The sequence below is a fragment of the Haemorhous mexicanus genome, chromosome 12, assembly GCF_027477595.1.
Source record: "Haemorhous mexicanus isolate bHaeMex1 chromosome 12, bHaeMex1.pri, whole genome shotgun sequence".
Taxonomy (NCBI): Eukaryota; Metazoa; Chordata; class Aves; order Passeriformes; family Fringillidae; genus Haemorhous; species Haemorhous mexicanus.
This window is the reverse complement of record NC_082352.1, coordinates 3,187,433-3,205,509: the sequence shown is the minus strand read 5'-3', so window position 1 is coordinate 3,205,509 and position 18,077 is coordinate 3,187,433. Positions and strand designations below refer to the sequence as shown.

The 18,077-nt window shown below is 50.0% G+C and overlaps 2 protein-coding genes across 2 annotated transcripts; both read left to right on the top strand.

Annotated features, from left to right (window-relative positions):
* Positions 1-1,603: 1,603 nt before the first annotated feature.
* LOC132333035 (hydrocephalus-inducing protein homolog) lies at positions 1,604-8,539 on the top strand. Its single transcript, XM_059857767.1, has 4 exons — positions 1,604-1,789; positions 3,196-3,395; positions 6,892-7,010; positions 8,274-8,539. Exons 1-4 carry the CDS (start codon positions 1,640-1,642, stop codon positions 8,486-8,488), a joined length of 684 nt encoding a protein of 227 aa, XP_059713750.1. The 5' UTR covers positions 1,604-1,639; the 3' UTR covers positions 8,489-8,539.
* Positions 8,540-10,749: 2,210 nt separating this feature from the next.
* On the top strand, positions 10,750-17,349 carry LOC132333000 (hydrocephalus-inducing protein-like). The gene is made up of 6 exons (XM_059857727.1): positions 10,750-10,763; positions 11,282-11,474; positions 12,486-12,585; positions 13,829-13,947; positions 15,128-15,351; positions 17,250-17,349. Exons 1-6 carry the CDS (start codon positions 10,750-10,752, stop codon positions 17,347-17,349), a joined length of 750 nt encoding a protein of 249 aa, XP_059713710.1.
* The last annotated feature ends 728 nt before the right edge of the window (positions 17,350-18,077 follow it).

The following is an 18,077-nucleotide window of genomic DNA, read 5'->3' as shown; positions in this document are numbered from 1 at the left end:
TCTGCAAGATGGTGGAAATCTTCCTGTGCTGGGAATTGTCCTATGATTTTGGCCATGCGTTGATGGTATCTAGCTCAAAGGAGTTTCCTTCTCTTGAAAGCTCTGGATTGATAGGAATGTAGAGGGCTGTAGAGTTCTTACCAGCTCTCATGCTTTGCCTCGAGTCTATATCACACCCTGTGTCTCCTTGGTTAATCTTGGCTCCTGGTAGGAATCTCTGCCTCTCTCAACCTGTTTGGCTCCCTCTGTGCAGCTCACAATCAAAGCTCAGGGGCTGAGTCTTCTGCACTTTGTGCTGGAATCACTTCTCATCAATGGCATTGGCACTGCAGGAAATGTGTTCTGAAAGAGCCCTGCAATCAGGCTGATGGAGCAGAAGCAGTGAGAGGCCTTTAGGTGCCACTTCAGGCTCTTGCTCAGCTTCATCCAGCTCTGCTCAGCTTTTCCAAAAGCAACACGGTGCTCTGCTTTCCCTTTGGAGAACCAGAGCACATCCAAAGCCATCTGCTCCTGGAGGTTTTCACCTTCACTTGAAGTAATTGTGATTGTTTTGTAGTTTCCCAAGACAGCTGAGAGAGAAAAAGTTGAAAAATGTCAGCAGTTGTGTTCCACTGTAAAGAGGAAAACTGCGACCATTTGAATTTCAGTCAGGGAAACATTTTCTCAAATGAGGCTTGTGCCAAGTGTGGGCTGGTGAGAAGGGACAGGAGGGAGTCCAAATCATCTGGTTTAGACTTTTGGAGAGCATTTTGGTGCTCAGGGGTTGATATCAGTGTGCTAGAAAATGCATGTTTGCTGTGTCTGTGAATGCCCGAGCGCAGAACCTGGCCTGCTGGCTGCAGGCAGGAATGCCCAGCAGCCCAGCCTGCCTGCACAGGCAGCAAGAAGCCCTGGAGAGCCAATACTGGCTTTCAGTACTGGAACCACACTGTCAGTCAGTGCTGGTCATGTTTCTCCAGGCAGAAAAGGCCTTTGAAGCCCATAGTCAACAGGCACAGCCTGTCTGTGTTTCTGTCACTTTTGGCAAGCTGATTGCTCTTATAGTTTTATGATTCTTCCTTGCTGCTTTACTGCCCATTTCAATTCTCTTTGTCATCTCCTTGTTTTAGGGATTGTCTTGCTGTGTTCCTTCTTTTGCCTTTCAGATTTGATTTTATTCCCAGTAAGACCACAGGGCTTGGTCGCCTCTCTGGCTGGTCTGCCTGCCTGACTGTATCCCCACAACATCCCTACCCAAAGCTGAAAAAGGGAATTTCTTTCTTCCCCCAGGATAATGTGCTGGTTTGCTTTCAGGTAGCACAATCCCCCTCTGGAACACGACAACTGCATGGCTGTGTGCAGGCAGAAGCCAGCAGGTTTTTTGGCTTTGTTGAATATGCAGATGACTTGGTTCAGGTGCTCTGACTCCATCCTGCTGGTGCTGATCTGCTCGGCCCTTCCTTCCCACCAGGCACTGCCCAACTGCCCCTGGCCAAAATGCTGGAGGCAGACAGAAGGGATTCCAGTTCAGCCTTGTGAATGATGTGCCTGTGCCTGCAGAGCTGAAAGTGCTTTGGGAAAGGGGCCAAGGAGGGATGACACCAGGGCACAGACAGGTCTCCTTTCGTCCTGTTTCCACAAGTGGCACAATCATCATTTCATGTCTTTGCTGCAGTTTCCTCAGATGGTGAAGGTCTCCATGGAGAGCTCACCTTACTTCCAGCTCATGTGCTCCAACGACGCGTACCGTGTGGTGCTGCCGGGCGCGTCTGTGCCTGTGCGCATCCGCTTCACCCCCGACGAGAACAAGGTGAGAGTGGAGGAGCCAAAGCACAGAATGATCTGCACAGCCATTGTTTTCCCTGCACTCTGGCTCCAGCCCATTGCATGCTGTGAGCTTGGCTCCAGGCCGTGGGCAGGCAGCCTGCAGCCAGTCACACCTTGGCACACTGCAGCCAGGCCTGACAGGCTCTGCTTCCCCTCGCTGCACATTCCTGAGCATTCCCAGGGGAAGATGCAGAGGGAACAGGATGGAAATGACAGAGGGCTGTTGATAGATGTTGGGCCATCTCTAGGTACAGTGGAAGGGGTTTCATTATGATGGAAAACACCAGAGGAACAAAGAGGTCAGAGAGCTTTCCTCCTTCCTGACTGCCAGCAGCTTCCCTGCTTCACCCTGGGCTGGAGCAAAGACGGTGCTTTTTCACCCCCTCTGCTCTCCAGCCTTGCAGCTGTGCTGTCCCAGAGCACAAGTGAGCATGGTACAGCTGCAGGGCCAGGGCAGAGGATGTGCTGTGCCTGTCAGCCCAGCCTGGCACAGGCACACTGGGCTCTGGGTGCCCTTGGTCAGCAGGAGGTTGCTGAGCTGCAGGGGACTGGGACACCTGCCTGAAGGAGCTCGTGCAGGGCAGGTACAAGCTGCAGGCAGAGCTGTGAGCCCAGAGCCCGTGGCAGTGACACTGCTGGGGCTCTGTCTTCATGCCTGTCCCTGTGCTTGCTCTGTCAGCTGGCACCCATCCCATGCCAGAGGTGCTTTTGTGGGGAGGTTTGAACAGCAGTGCTGAGGCCCTGACAAGTCTGATCTCAGTGCTGGGATCTGGAGGTTTGTTCATACAGAAGAGTTTGTACATGGCATGGAAGGGAGGAAGCCTTGCAGGGAAGCAAGGAGAGGCCCTTTCCAACAGCATCCTGCTACCTCTTGGCACTGTTCTTCTCCTAACTTGGTTGGAGAGGCAAAGTTAGAGGGGAGTTCTGAGCCATCTGATGTTTCTGCACCAGGCCAGAGGTGCAGGATCTCTTTGGGTGTAGCTGTTTTCTCATCTTCCTTTTGCTGCTTAGAGTCAGTTTAACACTTTATCCTATTCTCAAACAGTGGGAATATTGAAACCTAAAGAGGAATGTCCTGTGTTCCCTAGCTCCATGTTCCTTAGAAGGGACTTAGGAACTATTTCACATCTTTAAAATTTTGAGTAAAAATTATGGTGGCCTAGGGTAGTTCTCCATATGACCCAAGTGACACATGAGCTTAATGCCACAGAGACAGGCCTCGCAAAGTGCACTGGTGCCTTTAAAATGTGACATATTAGTAGAACTTAGTGTTCATTTTAGGGTGGAATAGGTAAATTGATGTCCTTGAAGGGTTATAGGAAATGTTTTTTCTTCTGCCATGGGGATGGCACTAAATGTCCTGTGCTGATCCACTGTCTTTTCCTGCAGAATTATTCCCACAAGCTTGTCTGCATCACTGCAAGGGAAAGGATCGTTGTGCCCATCCGGGCCATTGGTGCCCCAGTTGTCCTGGACTTCCCTGCCCAGCTGGACTTCTCGGTGTGTCCAGTCAAGTACAGCACCCAGAAGACTCTTCTGGTCCACAACACTGGTAACCTGGAAGCTCATTACCAGCTGAGCACCCAGAGGTGAGGCAGCTCATCTGTCCTTGTGCAAAACACCTTTGGGTGGTAACAGAGTTAGGAAAGAGCAACAAAAGGAACCAGAGCATTGCAGCTGCTGCCCTGCAGCCTGGCTGGAAGGGAGCAGGATGGATGGCATCTGCTCTTGCTTTCAGTGGCCTTGGAGCTTTCTCTGTCCCAGATTTCCTCAAGGGTGCTGGAACATGTTGGTAGCTGGCTTGCACCCTCCTGAGCACAAGCAGCTTCTGAAATGCTTTCTCAGCACTGTCAGACCCATTCTCTGGGAGGACAAAAGCATGTGGCTTTCCTGTGGTCCTCTCATGAGATGCCCAACATGAGCTGTGCTGCAGGCAGCCAGTGCAGTTCCTGTTACTTAAAGCTGATCTGATTTCCCCTGTCAGCTGAGGGCATCAGTCACCTCTTCTGTTCCATGATGAACCTTTGAAAGAGTTCAAAATTTCAAACAGATTATTTAAATCTCTGAATAAGGTTGTGCCCCTTTCATTGAGATTTCTTTTTAAATGCTTTGAGGTTCCTGTGTTTCTGCTGTTTTCTCTTTTTGTGTTGTGTTAAATGTTTGCCAAAAGATCATGCATTCTTCATTGGGAACGTTCATGAAGGTCAAGCTCCTCCAATGCCTCTCAATATACCACATGCCCATAGGTACCTGCACAGGTCTCAAGGAAATAGGAGACATTTAGTGAATATGTGAAAAGCAATTGGGCTGATTTAGAAGATAAAAGTATAGAATAACTTTTGCTGGAGGGGACCTCTGGAAATCATCTGAGCAAACACACTGCTAAAAGCAAGAGCAGTGTCTGGGGATTGCAAGGTGCCATTGGGAGATCTGGACCTGTCTTTAGATGCCATACAAGGAAACAAACATACCAATGGACCCAGTTAAAAAGCAGAAGAAAACCACCTATTAAAACCCCCTCCATCCCTTATCTTTTCTGCCTGTCAGGTGCAGTAGTGAGGATGGATCTAAGAGGATGAGAACTGTCTTAAGGAGCAGCTCACAACAGATAAAAGGCCAAAATTGAGCTTGCCAGCCCCATCTCTTGGCAGTGGTTTTCATTTGGTTATTACAGTGTCAGGGATATCTCCTTCACAGCTCTTCTGTGGGCTCAGGGAACATCTTAGTGCTGTTGGCTGAAATTCAGAGGAGTAGAGCTTGTGTCCTTGACTCTTGGGGAGCCAGGTCTGTGTGAGAGATGACTGCTACAGCAGGAACAGAGGAGTCTGGTGGGTACAGCCTGGGGATGTAGGAGATGCAGGGGCTGATTTGCACTCTGTTTTTCAGGCCTGACAGCTGAGTCCTGGACTTGGCTGGATCTTCTTCTTCTTCTGATAATTTGAAAATAAGGAGACACCTTCTTTCTCAGGCAAGCCCTGAAGTCACCCCCAGAAATATTATTTCCATCCTGCCATTTGAGGGCAGGAGCATGTAACATGGGGCAGCAATGGAAAGGGAATGGAATGGAAGGTAGTGTTGAAGCCTGGCCAGGGATTCCCCTAACTGGCAGCTTCTCTGTTCTGATGAAGTTTCTGGCAAAAGACTAAGGGAAGAATCCTGTGCCTTGCTCCCAGCAGGCACTGATCCCCCGAGCCCCAGCAGAGAGCTGCAGCAGGGCTGGCATCAGCCCCGGGGCAGATGCAGGAGCACATGCACTGATCTGGATCTGGGACTGCTGGGGCCTTGTCTTTCCTCCAAAGTCTCACATCCAGCACATAAACATTGCTGGCCCAAGGCTTCTCCACCAGCCAGCAGTGATGTTCTCCCCAGTGACAATGGGAACAGCTCAGCCTGTCATTGCAGCAAGAGGTCCTTCATGAGCTGAACCTCAAGCAAGTTCATCAGCTGTCACTACTGACATGAACAAAGTTCAGCTTGCCAGATTTTCTCTTTATTTTTGTGTGTGATACGTTCATCACCAAATTCCCCAGAACACACTTTTAAGTGACAGATTGTCCACCAGCAAAGCACCAAGGCCAGGAACTTTCCTCAGTGGGGCTGTAGAAGAGCACAAAGCCCAGCAGCTGCTGGTCAGAAGCACATTTCACCTGGGCTGTCCCTGAGCATCAAAGCAGAGTCTTGTGTTTGTCAGGCAAGAGCTCTTTACCTGGTGACCAATCCTGATTACTCCTGGTAAATCCAAAGTGCACCAACACACCTGCATAATTCTTTCCAACACATTGCACAGAGTTTGTCTGGTGGGCCAAGCAAACAATTACCAGCCTGCATGACAACCCAGAGTCCCAGACTGCATTGCTGGTAAATAGAGAGAAACCTCCTGTTCTGCTTCGTTGATGTGCTCCTGCTGATGGTGCTTCATTTAGCTGGGATTAGATCCTTCAGACTGTAAATGGCATCCTCCTTTTGGGTCTTGTTTCCATGTAGCTGTATTGCTCTAATCTGCTGGTGGTGTTGGTGCTTGGCACCAGTCAACGGTGGATGGGAACAGACTGCCACCATCAGTTTATCATCCCACTGTAAAACTTTCATACCTTCTCTCTGTGAGCTCTCACAGGCAGCTCATTGCAACACTGACTCCTTTTCTCTTTCTTCCTCATGGCCAGCTGACTCCTTCCTGTCCCTCACAGCACATACTAATCCTTACTGTCCCTAACACAACTGCATGACCCTTACACATCACAGCACAGCTGACAAACTCCAACTCTCCCCTTGACCAGCTAATCCACTATTTTATAACACCCACCCTCATTGCACCATCCTTATTGGACACAGTGATGACCTATTAAGAGCAATGCTGTTCTTACTCTTTGGTAGTTAGTACAGCTGCAACTCCTCAGGGGCGAGATTGCCTTCTGCACCATCTCTATTCTCTTACAATCCATCCTCCCACAATCTGCACTCTATTTGCACTCTTTCAGAGTTTTGACTCCTCCTTTTCTTAGAGCAGCTTTCATTGAAATGCTGATAAAATGTGCCCTTTTTAGGCTTAATGAGCATATTTTCAAGGTAAAATAAACCAAAGAACCACACTGCAAATTCAACAGTAATTATTCCTTGGTCTTCAAGGAAAAGTTCCTTCTCCCTGTCTGATTCCTAGGCTGTAATCTCACAGGACACATGGTGCTCTAACATTTGCATCTCTTCAGATGAGGTTTGTAGGCAGCAGGAAAAGAGAAATTCCTGAGGCAGTCAGTATCAAGTTGTGCATGCAGATAGCTCTGAACCCTCTCTGTGCTTGTCACAAACCATTCTCTGATGGGATTGCTGGCAGTTGGACCCTTGAGTCTCATTGCAGAGGGCTGGATGCAGAGTATGGGGGACATGAAGTAATTTTATCCCACAGGATCTTGTGAGGGCTGGATCTCCTCAGTGGTGGCCCAGTGGCTGTTTCTGATGCTGTCTGTTCTGGCTGTCTTCTGCTGCCTGTGCTTGGTTTGCTCCCTGCTTGCACAAGGGAGCTGCAGTGCAGAAGGAATCTCATGGCCAGATGTCCCTCCAGCCCTGATCCCTCTCTTTGTGTTGCAGTCCTTTCTCCGTGGTGCCGGCCACAGGAACTCTGGGCGCTGGTTGCACCATGCAGGTGACAGTGGGATTTCACCCGCTGACCAACGGTGACCATTGCGGGTCCCTGTGCTGCAAAACAGGTGAGTGCTGGGCCCTGCACGGGCACAGAACAGTTCTCCACCATGGCTCCCTCTTGTCCCATCTCCCTCTATTCCCTCTAGAGGTACCTCCCCTGTTCCAGATTTACCCCAAAGCAAACTGAGAACTCCTTGGTGTTTAGGGGCTTGATAAAACCCCCTCTAACAAGGGATTTTTTTACTCCTCTTTTGCTGGGAGATGCTGAGTGGAGGAAGGAGGAATCCTAATTCTCCACTACCAGGTGGCTATGCCTGGGTGAAGTTTTATTTCATTCCTGGGCAGTGTTGTGTGTGAGGTGTGAGGTTTCCATCAGACTTTCTCCAATGCAATGTATTTCTTGCACACCTCTGTCCCATATGCTGCTTCTCCATTGGCTTGCCACAGACCCTTTCTCTATGTTGCCCTCTACACATATATGTAGTTTCTGTCTAATAACATTTTCAGGCCCTCGAGTTCCTGGCTGGTGACAAGTCAAGACAAATTTTTCCTCATCCCCATTTCCCAGGTCGTTCATATGCTGTTGCCATCCTCTCACATCCCATTTGATTTCTAGACTGAGGAATCCCATTCAGTCTTCATAAAGAAGCTGCTCTGTAATTATTAATCTTTCCTTTGTCCCTTTTTTATTTAATTTAAATGCTCCAGCTTGGTTTTTGAGATCAGAACAATATAAAATATTTCAAGACTGATGTGGCTGTGGGTTTGGACAGGGAAATGATGATGATTTTCATGGTGTTCATTTTGTAGTGGTTTGTCGTATTGCAGAGCCAGGCTGGCTGTGTTTCCTCAGCTGTGTCACCTCTTGCTGTGGGCTGTCACTTCACTTGTTCCTCTGGGCCTCCTTTTGCTGCCCACATGCCCCCAGGCATGTTTGCTGGTCAGCAACAAGGGATCCAAGGGATCAGGAGAGACAGGAGTCTCATGGGATGCCGGGGGGGAGCCTGGGCAAGGCAGGACTGAGCAGGGCTCCTCAGTGTGATCTGAGTGGGTCACCAGAGCACATGGACCAATCTCCCTGTCCATACTGTCACCTTGGGGCCAAATCTCCACAAACACCCACAGAAATAAGGTGTTTAAGGAGCTGCCCAGGACATCCCCACACTCTACACACAGAGCTGTCAGGGTGTGATAAATGCACTGATCCACAGAGCTGCTAATGCAGCTAAAAGCTGTGACACTTTCTTCTGTGCCCTGTGGTTTGCTCTGTTCCTTGTGCTTCCATCAGCCAGTGAGCTGAGCAAAGACTCCCCTTTGCTTTGTTCCAGGGGAAGAAAGTATCCACACAAAGCTCCTTGGAGAAGCTGTAGATGTCGATGTCAGGTTGAGCACCAGTTCCGTGGACGTTGACAAGACTTTCATCACCATGACAAGACACAAAACCGTTTTCATTGAAAACAGGAGTAACATCCCAGTCCACTTCCAGTGGAAGGCTTTTCCTACAGAGGAAGATGAGAATGAAGAGAAGAAGAGGTTGGTTTGAAATATAGATTTCAGTGAGATACATGGCCCAAAACTGAAACTGATGTGTGGCTTCTAGGGGGTGTTGGTGCTTTTGAATGGTTTAGGCCAAGTAAACCATCCCTGGCACTAGCGTGAGTGTCCCTGGCCTTCAAGAGCTCAGCACTCAGCATTCCAGTTCCATTTATACTCTAATCAAGGATGGCATTTTAGGAAAGAAAGGTTGGTTGCAATGATTGGATTTCCTCAAGTTCTAATTGGGCTTTTGCCTCTCTACTTGGTATCATTCTTAAACAGTTCCTGAGTTGCCAGCCCCTCTTTCCAAAGTGATACATCCTCTTTTTTTCCCTTAGTTCCTTCAAGAGCTCCTTCCCCATCTGGGCTGGCTGTCTTCCCTGTCAGCTTGTCTTTCAGCACACAGGGACAGTTTGTTCCTGTGCCTTCAATACTTCTTTCTTGAAGTATGTCTGTTCTTCTTGGACGTCTTTGTTTTTAAGGGCTGTTTCCCAGGGTATTCTCCAGATCAGTCCCTTGAACAGGTGAAAGTCTGCCCTCCAGAAGACCAGAGTGGAAGTTTTGTTGATGCCCAATATTTGATTTCACCAAATATTGAGAACTCTATTATTTCATGGTCACTGTACCCCAGACAATGGTGAACAGATCAAGTTCATTTAGGGAACTAAATTCCCTAATTCATCATTAGGGAATCTCCTGGTAATATCCAGTATCTGGACTCAAGGGAGGTAGCACACTTCCCTGTGGAATGGATCTGGTCAATGTACATGGCCCTCAGCTCCCCTTAGAAGGGAGTCAGCTACTACCACTACCCTTCTTAATACTTGAAGCTGTGATCTGTCTGACCGACCAACTGGGAGACTCTCCAGACAGAATTTTTTCTTTACTGTCTTCTGCCTGACCCTCTGGAGCCAGGGCCTCATACCTGTTCTGTCAGGGTACCTGGGTAGGTGATGGGGGTCAGGACAGAATTTTATTAGCTCCCCAGTAGAGACCCATTTCCATTCCCCTCTGTCTCTTAGGTCTCCTCCTTCTGCCTGATCCCAAGAAGGGCAGGGCTCCTTGGTTCCTGCTGTGCTTCTCTCAGGGTTGGACGGGTATAATTCCACCAGTAAATTTATTTTTCGCTCTCCCTAATGCTCCTCAGCCTTTCCACTTCTTCCTTAAGCTCTGCCACTGGACAGAGCAGACTATTCAGCTGCTCACACCACACGCAGGTGTCTTTTGCACTAACCTCTGATATTAACACCAGGCTCAGACCCTCCCTGCAGCCAGGGGCCTGGACAGCTGTGTCCTTCCTGGGGGGTTCTCTTTGAGTTAGTACACTTCTGCTGGCAGCAGCAGCAGCAATGGCTTTTCATAATTTGTAAACCATTGCTGGGGGAAAAAAAAGGCAGAAAGAAGAAAGAAGGGGAAAAAAAAGGCTTGCACTTCACAACCAGCCAATGGACAAAATCCACTACACAAGGAGGGTGGGTCGTTGCACCCTTTCTTCTCAGCCTGCTTGTGCAAACTGCCAGGCAAAAACTGAAAATACACTGGGCCAAAACTGCTGGGGCAAAACTGCTGTGGCAAGCCCCTGTTTGCTGTGGGCCAGGTTGCTTGCACTCCCCAGAGCCATTTTAAATTGCTTGCAAAGGACCAGGAGATGGACCCTTGCCTGCTTGAATGGCTGGTGAGAAGGTTCTTTAGTGCCCTGGGCTTCTTGGTTTTCCACTGTTCTCTATCTCCTTACACAGCGTTTGACTTCCATACAAGCTCTGTGTGTTAGAAGAAAATCCCGTGACCTTCTCTGGCAACTTCCCTGGGCTGTTTATTTCCATTTTTTCCCACTTGCTTGCCTCAGCCTGGACCCCATGTGATCCACTTTCCCCTCAGAAGCAACTACGTTTCCCCAAAGTAAACTTCAACCTGATTTTGGTTTTGTGGGGTTTCTTCCAGTTTCATCTCTTTTTATGCCAGTTTGTGTCCTAGACTATCACCAGGACATGTTGTTCTTCCTTACTTCCAGTCATAGGAATGGTTTTAGCTCCAAGGCCTCTGTCCTGCTGTCAGAGAAGCTTTTGAAATCTTAAGAGCAAAGAGGACTTTTTAATGAGAGGAGATAGTGCAGGACCATTTCAGGACATTCTACTACCATGCACTGGGATGGGACCCAAAAAGCTCTGGATCATGAAAAGGTCTCTCCAGGAGTTTGCTGTCTCCCTCTTGCACAACAAAGTCCCTTCCCCTCTCAGAGCCTCTGTTTTCATGTATATAAAACCTGCAATGGCACTGAAGGGGTGTGGTGCCCGAATTCATCAGTTTCATTTGGAAGTGCTCTGCGATGCTCTTCTGAAAGGCAGAGGAAACAGGGCAGGTCCAAAATGGAAGAAACAAAGAGTGATGCTAGTAACATGTAGCTGCAAACCAGCTTCACCTCCCCTTCCAAGGGAAGTCCTGCTCCCTGATCTTTTATCTGCTTCCCCCAAGCAGCTCAGTGGTAGGAAATGCCACTTGAAGTGGCTGGTGGATTCTCCCTCAGTTTTGGCAGAGACTTTGAGCCTGAAGGTTCTCTTGAGGGCTGCTGGCTTTGGAAACCTCTCCCGAGCTTGCAAGTGTGGAGTAAAACTACCTGCTGTGCCAGTGAAGAAGTTATCCTCTGATCCATCTGGGACCCTTGTGGCTTGGGCTCAGCCTTTGCTGGGGAGCTGCTGCTGCTCCTCCCCAGGTGCTTTGCTCTCCTGCACTCACACTTCTCTCTGCAAATATGTGGCTTTATGAAAGCATCTGCTGGCCTTGTCTCTCCCTGGGGCTGCAGGCAGCGTCGTTTGCTGCACCCACTGACTAAGGTGCGGCTGGAAAAAATCAAGGAGGAGAAAAAAACAGAGAAGGAGAAGGGCTCTTTTGAAGATCACATTGCCCTCATGAGAAGCATGGTCCAGGAGAAAATGGCAAAGGTGCAAGAAGACTCCATGCTGTTCTCCAGTGACTTTTTTTTCATTGAGCCAATGGTAAGTGATAGCTGAGAGCCTCATTTTCCTCCTGCTCCTCCTGCTCCTCCTCCTTCTTTCTGGTGTGGCTGCAGAGCTCCCTGCTAAAAGCATTTGTGCCCTGCAGGCTCAGGGCAGGGCTGGGAGCCTGACAAAGCTGAGCTCTGCTGCCAGGCTCGAGCTCAAGGGCACTCTGTGTGTGTCCCTGCAGTGTCACAGGGAGCAGTTACTGTAGGTAGGGGCTCCCCTGACACGTGGGGTTCAGCAGAGGCTGTTGGAGCATTGCCAGCTCACACACTGACCTGAAGCTTGCCATGGTTCCCAAGCAAAAGGAGGCCAAATTCAGCCCAAGGTTAATGACAGAAATGCCAATCCCCTCGTGTAAGCACGCCTTGCACTATTTCTGAGTCTGCCTTCCAGTGTCCTCTGAGAGCCTGGACACCAGGGTGGAAGGGTGAAATGGGCCTTTGGAGTTCTCCTGCACACACGGACACAAAATCTTTTCCTTTTCTGTTTGTGCAAGCAAACTGCCACGTGCTCCCATCAACCAGAGCCCTGATTCTGAGTGCTGGCATTGTGAGAGATGATGAGTGTCTGGTGTCTGCACAGTGCAAAATCTCTTCTCATCTTGGAATAAACCCTAGAATAATGCCAACCTCTGCTTTCTTTCAAAACAGGTTAAACTAATATTTTTATTTCCAAGGAAGGGGATCATGTTCTCTTCTTGGTTACTCCCATGGCCCATCTAAGGCCAAGTGCACAGTGGCAGTTACATCCCACAGTAGCTGACAGCAGCATGATGTGACCAAGAACTTGTGTCAGAGTGGTAGGAATCTTGTGGAGAGTGGGAGCTGATCAGCTGAGCACTGAGAGCTTCCAGCGCTGTGTTGAGCTGGGTTTGGAGTGTTTCCTTGGGCTCCTTGTGTTGTTCACTCATCATTGATGCTCTAAACAAAGGCTTACAGGAGTGTGGTTGAAAACAAGAAACATGAAGTTTGAAGAGAAATGTTTTGCTGTCTCTTTCTGTTGTAGAAGGGAGAAATTGGGCCAAATTGTTTGGCTGAAATCAAGGTGACCTTCAAACCCTTAGAGGTACTAGGGTACCAAAGTATGGCTTACTGCGACATCTCAGGTACAGTCCTTCCCCCTGCTTCTCTCACCCACAGTGAAGCCATGGTGCAAGCCTGGGCTCCTGTGTAACTGCTGGGAAGAATCCCTGGTCAGCAGGGCAGTGCTGGCACATCCACCCTGGCCCTGCAGCTTCCAGGGTGTCGCCAGGGTTCAGGGCAGTGCTGGCACATCATCCTTGGCCCTACAGCTTGCAGGGAGTCTCCTGTGCAAGGCCAGGGCTCAGAACACCCGTGTCTGGCTTACTGATCCCAGAACAACCCAGGCAGCGCAGGGAGAAGTTTTCATGCCATGGCTTTGCCAACATTTTCTCAAAGGCCACAGAGCTACAGAGCAGAACAGCTTTAGTGAACAAGCACTAAGCCCCTCTAGAGACCTCCAGGATGGTCCATTTGACATGGATCCATCATCAGGCAGCAGGAGCTGAGTTAGAAATGGGCTCCCTGAGCCTGGATCACCTCCCACTGCCCTGACACCAGCAGACCAGAGGGGGCTGAGCCCCACTGAGCCCAGGGTGTTTGTAGAAGGAGCACTCTTGGCCAGCACCTGCTTCTGTCCCTGTGTGGGAATTGTCACCTTGCAGCTCTCAGTCTGTGGAAATAGAACACAATGCTGAGTGTCAGAAGTTGAGGAGTTTGACAACAAAGTCGTGTGCTACTGGTAGTTTGGTAATTGCTGCCTGGAAATTTGCTCTTTATGAGCTTTGTGCCTTCACTGAATGGATTTCAAAGCTTCTCTAAGTGCATGGGAAAGAAACCACAGAATTATACTATGTTCAGGATGGAATGGACCTTAAAGATCATCTAGTCCCCTCCCACTAGATCAGGTAGCTCTAAGCCCCATCCAGCCTGGCTTTGAACACTTTCAGGGCTGGTGCCTCGCCCCTGGGGAGTCTGCCCCACTGTCTCACCACCCCCACAGTAAAAAATTTCTTCCTAATATCTGACCTAAATTTCCTTTCTTTCAATTTATACCCATTACACCTTGGCTTGCCACGACAGGACATCAGAGATGTTTTAAACTCAGCAAACTGGTGGCTAAAATTGGAAACCAGCCAAGGAATGGGTTAGAAATTGCAAGTCAGTCCAAAAGGATATCTCCTGAGGGAAGAGAAGGGTCTATATCTTCTCCTGAAGCATCAGGAGCTGGTTGCATCCAGCTCAGAGTCAGGGACTAGCGCTGAGGCAGCCTGGAAAATGCAGTGTAACAGAGGGAATGATTGTACTGCAATGGACATCTCTCCCCAGGCCGTGAGAGCAGGCTGCCCTTGCGCCTCAGAGGGGAAGGCCAAGGACCCTTGGTTGAGCTCAGCTCTCAGACTCTGGACCTTGGGAACGTTTTTGTTGACACCTCCCACATGCTTGAGGTGAGCAGCAGGGGCTGGGGTGGGCCCTGATGGCTCCTGAGGCAGCAGCAAGCCTGCTGGAGCTGTGGAATTCCTGGCAACCTGGGCAGTTATGAGCAGGGAATATTTGATGCACTGCTCAAATCTGGGGGGTCAGAAAGGTGTGTCTGTTGTTCCTGAAGCCCCAGTCCCTGCTTTTGGGCAGCCTTCCCTAGGGATCAGCTGGGAGGCTTCCTGCACAACAGCCCCTTGACCCATGAAACCAGCACTGGCTCCAAAAGCTGCATGTTCAGAGGCTTTTGTGGCAGTGCAGACACAAGGCTCCTTTGGCCTGGGCTCTACAGAAGCAGCTGGAACAAACTAGCTGCCTTTGAGCTTCAGCCCACTGCAAACAATTTCCAGTCAAGTGTCTCCTGCTTATTCCTGGAAGTCACAGGAAAGCCATCCACCCTCCTGGCTTAGTGATGGCCCTTGCTAAAGGCTTGGGAGTTCTTTCCCTTGCTGACCAGTCCCTCACCACACTTTGGCCTTGGTGCATCTCTGACCCTAGAAAGAGAAGAATGTTCCTGGGAATAAAGCAAAGGATTTTTCTACCTATTTGCCTCCCCCTCCAGTATTGTCAAGTTTGCAAAAGAAAAAAAAAAAATCAAGAGAGAGCAACTGAAAGAGGTAGAAAAGGAGGCACTACATCATGCCAGACACTTTCAAAAGCTTGGCTGTGGAAGGGAAAGACATGCTGAACTTTCTTACCAAAAGATGATGCTGTCTATGCATTTTGATGCTGATGCCTCATAATCAATGTATTGGTTTCATGACAGGGGAAAAGGTGAATGAGCAGATGGTGCTGGTGGAGCTGTGCTAACTGGGGCAGCAGCAGCTCTGGGGGGATTCCCTGCACAGCTGCAATCAGCCCACGTTGTTCTCAGGGCCAGGTCTCAATGAGCCTGGTGATGCTGAGCAGAGGTGCACAGCTCTGTGTCCATGGGATCACCCCAGGGTGACTGCAGTTCTGGGGAGTTACCTCTGCTCTGCAGGAAAACCCAAAGGCAGAACTTGTCCTGTGATTTTTTTTTTGGCTGCTGCCATTCAGCAGCACAAAGCATCTTCTCCCTTTTCTGGGTGTTCATGGCATCATTAGACAATAACTCCCAAGAAGGGAAGGTTCCACATGTATTTCCACTTTGCTTTCTTGCTGCTGCAGGTGAAACTGATTAACAAAGGAGCTCTTGATGCTCCCTTCACCTGTATCCCCTCAACCACAAACGTGGGCTCCTGCTTCAAGTTTCTACCCAAGGAGGGCATCATTGCACCAGGTGGGATCCAGACTGTTCAGATCCCCTTCAAGGCCACCGTGTTGGGGACCTTTGAGGAAGAATTCCAGTTCAGTGTGACTGGAACTCCTATGCCTGCAATCCTGACCATCAGGTAAGGACCCTGAGAGCTTGTGGGCACATCTGTAGCTGTCTCTGGGACATCCCCCACCTACCTCATTTTGGGGTGGACCAGAGAAAAAAGATGTTTCCTGAGGTTCTAATCTTTGCTCTGATTCTGGCATTACCTTAGTGTGAGGATGCCTCCTGCCCTGGGTGGTACCTGGGAGCTGTAATGACTCCTCCCTGCAGGGATCTCCCTGTGCCTTGGGCCATGGCAGGCAGTGGGATGGATCAGCTTTGGGCAGCAGCTGCTCTGGGATGTCCCACCTGAACCCCCAGCAAGGCCCCCAGGGCTTTGGAGATGGGCCAGCCTGGCTGATTCTGCAGCAGCAGCAGTGCTTGTAAAAACTTGTGTTAATAATCCATGCCAGGTGGGCAGCAGCAGCCTCAGCTCACCTCTGCCAGCCCTGCTGGGGGGGACAAGCTGTGCTCCCAGCTGCTGTGCACAGAGTGCTCTGGTGCCTCCTTGGCACAGCCAGGAAAGGGCTGATTGGGAGTCAGGGAACTGCAGCAGGAACTGTCCCAAGGACTTGGGCATCCTCCTGGGGGGTGGTGCCATGGCAAGAGATAATCCTGGCCCAGCACAAGGGAGAAGGGCTGATCACAGGGGAGGCAGAGCTCAGTCCTCAGCACCACAGCAGCGTGAGGCCTTGTCCCTGGCAGCCTGAGCCATGTGCTGCTGGGATAATGTAGTGGGAGCAGGAGAGCTGATGCTGGCTGCTCTGCAGCTTTGGAGCTGGGCTGCTGCTGTTGGCAGGCACTGGCTCAAGGCAGTAAAGAAATGAAAGCAATCTGCACTGGGATTATACCAATGAGATAAGGGAGATGCATTAAAAAGAACAATTAAGTTATTGCTTAGCAAAAGAAAAGTGGTGAGTAGGTTTGCCCATAGTGGAGAAACAAGTATGCTGGCTTTGTTTTTGGCAGAAAAATGCTGCTTTTTTATTTTGGAAATCACAGGGAACCTTTCACCATCAAATAATTGATTCTCCTCTGTGCCTCCCCCAAAGTGGTCATGGGGTGTTTCTGCATAAGCAGCTTTCTCCTTGAGCAAGGGCAGGTGTCTCTTGTTGAGATGTGCAAAGCAGAGCCAGGGCAGTCCTGTGAATACAACAGAAGGCCCAGGTCACTGCTCCTTGAGTTTGAACCAAAAGGCAGAGTGGGCATTGATTGGCAGCAACCATGAAATCAACTCGTGAGTGTTGTGCAGCTCCAAGTGCTGATTTCAGTGGGTGTTGGTGACTTTTGGAGTCTGTCTGCTGAGTTCAAGGACAGCTGAGGTGCTGGGCTGGATTCAGGACACCCTGGTTTGGTTGTTGAAGCTATTGCTCTTGGCTGTGCCAGCTGGTGCACTGCTGACAAGCTGGTCCTCTCCTCTAGGATTCATCTGTTCACTGTGTAGAACTGTTGCTGCTCTTTTCAGAAGATATTTGGGGCTCCCCTGGGTTTATGTCTCAGAACTCTGTCTGTAATGATTGTGTGGGTCAAACTCTCCTGAGAAAGCTCCTCCATGGGAACAGCAGTTACAGCTAAGAAGTAGCAAAGCAGGAAAGTACAGAAGTTTGTTAGGACACCTTTATGTCCATCACTTTACAGATGGGGAAACTGAGGCACAGAGCCATGTTCTGGGTGTGTTCAGGGTCCTTTGTGGGACCACCAGCAACTTGGGGGCTTTTCCTGCCTGCCTGTGCCCAGAGCCCATCAGTGGCTGTTGGCTGCTGGCCACTTGGCTTTAGCTGCCTCCTGTGCACGGGGCCCTGTGCTGAGCCCATGGGGCTGTGTTGGTTGGAAGCCCAGGGTGCCCTGAGCCCAGGTTTTGTGCCCCTGAGCCAGGACAGCCGGCCCTTTGCAATTCCTTTAACCGAGCCATTTCCTGCTCTGTCCATGCAGGGGCAGCGTCTCTGGACCGAGTTTACAGTTCGATGTCGATGAGATCAACTTCGGTGAGATCTCCTTTGGTGAGTGTTCCCTGGGCTGGGATGCAGCGTGAGGGATCTGTGCCTTCCAACAGAAAAGCATCCCTCACTCATGGTCTGCCACAGCAGCCTCCTCAGGGTGTGAACTGCAGGGCTGCTGGTGCCTCAGGTAGCGTTTTGCCATTGTGAGATCAAATAGAACTAAGGAACAGAAAGTCAGTATTTTCTGGCGTTTCTGTCCTGTTTTAAAAGACAGATGTCTGCCAAGGAAGGTGGGAATCTATCTAGAATGGAAAGAGGACCCTCTCCCTCCAAATTATTATACTTTTGAAATTACAGGGCTTCCAGGCAAAAAATATGGGAAAAGAAATTACATTTCTTTACTAGAAAATATCAGGACAGCACAAACAAGAACACAATACCAGGAATTTCCAACCTGCCAAGTAGTGTTTTTCCCCTTTGGTGTAGTTGTGATCACAGGCAGGAGGAGCTGTGGGGGTCTCGGCAGTGCGGAGCAGCAGCAGGCAGGAGCAGGGCAGGCAGGCAGGGTCGATGGCAGCGCTGAGCTGCAGCCAGGGCAGTCCCGGGGCCAAGCACACAACCTCCCGCAGCAGCAGCGGCCGAGCTTCGATCCCCAAGGGGGAGGAAGGGAAGCTCCGCTCCCTGCCCGAGCTCAGCTCCCACTGCACGGCCGCCCACGGCATCACGCCCCAACTCCCAAAAAATCCCCAAACGGAAAAGCCCAGCCCTGTTGCAGCCTGAATTGCTGCTAGTAAAGTCCAGGGTAAAGAAGCAAACAGGG

Bases quoted from the DNA above. Each gene is read 5' to 3' on its own strand.
- LOC132333035 (XM_059857767.1), top strand. From the start codon at position 1,640: ATGTCTTTGCTGCAGTTTCCTCAGATGGTGAAGGTCTCCATGGAGAGC. The intron at 3,396-6,891 runs GTGAGGCAGCTC...TTTGTGTTGCAG, and splicing joins TACCAGCTGAGCACCCAGAG to TCCTTTCTCCGTGGTGCCGG. The intron at 7,011-8,273 runs GTGAGTGCTGGG...GCTTTGTTCCAG, and splicing joins GTCCCTGTGCTGCAAAACAG to GGGAAGAAAGTATCCACACA.
- LOC132333000 (XM_059857727.1), top strand. The intron at 12,586-13,828 runs GTACAGTCCTTC...ATCTCTCCCCAG, and splicing joins GGCTTACTGCGACATCTCAG to GCCGTGAGAGCAGGCTGCCC. The intron at 13,948-15,127 runs GTGAGCAGCAGG...TTGCTGCTGCAG, and splicing joins ACACCTCCCACATGCTTGAG to GTGAAACTGATTAACAAAGG.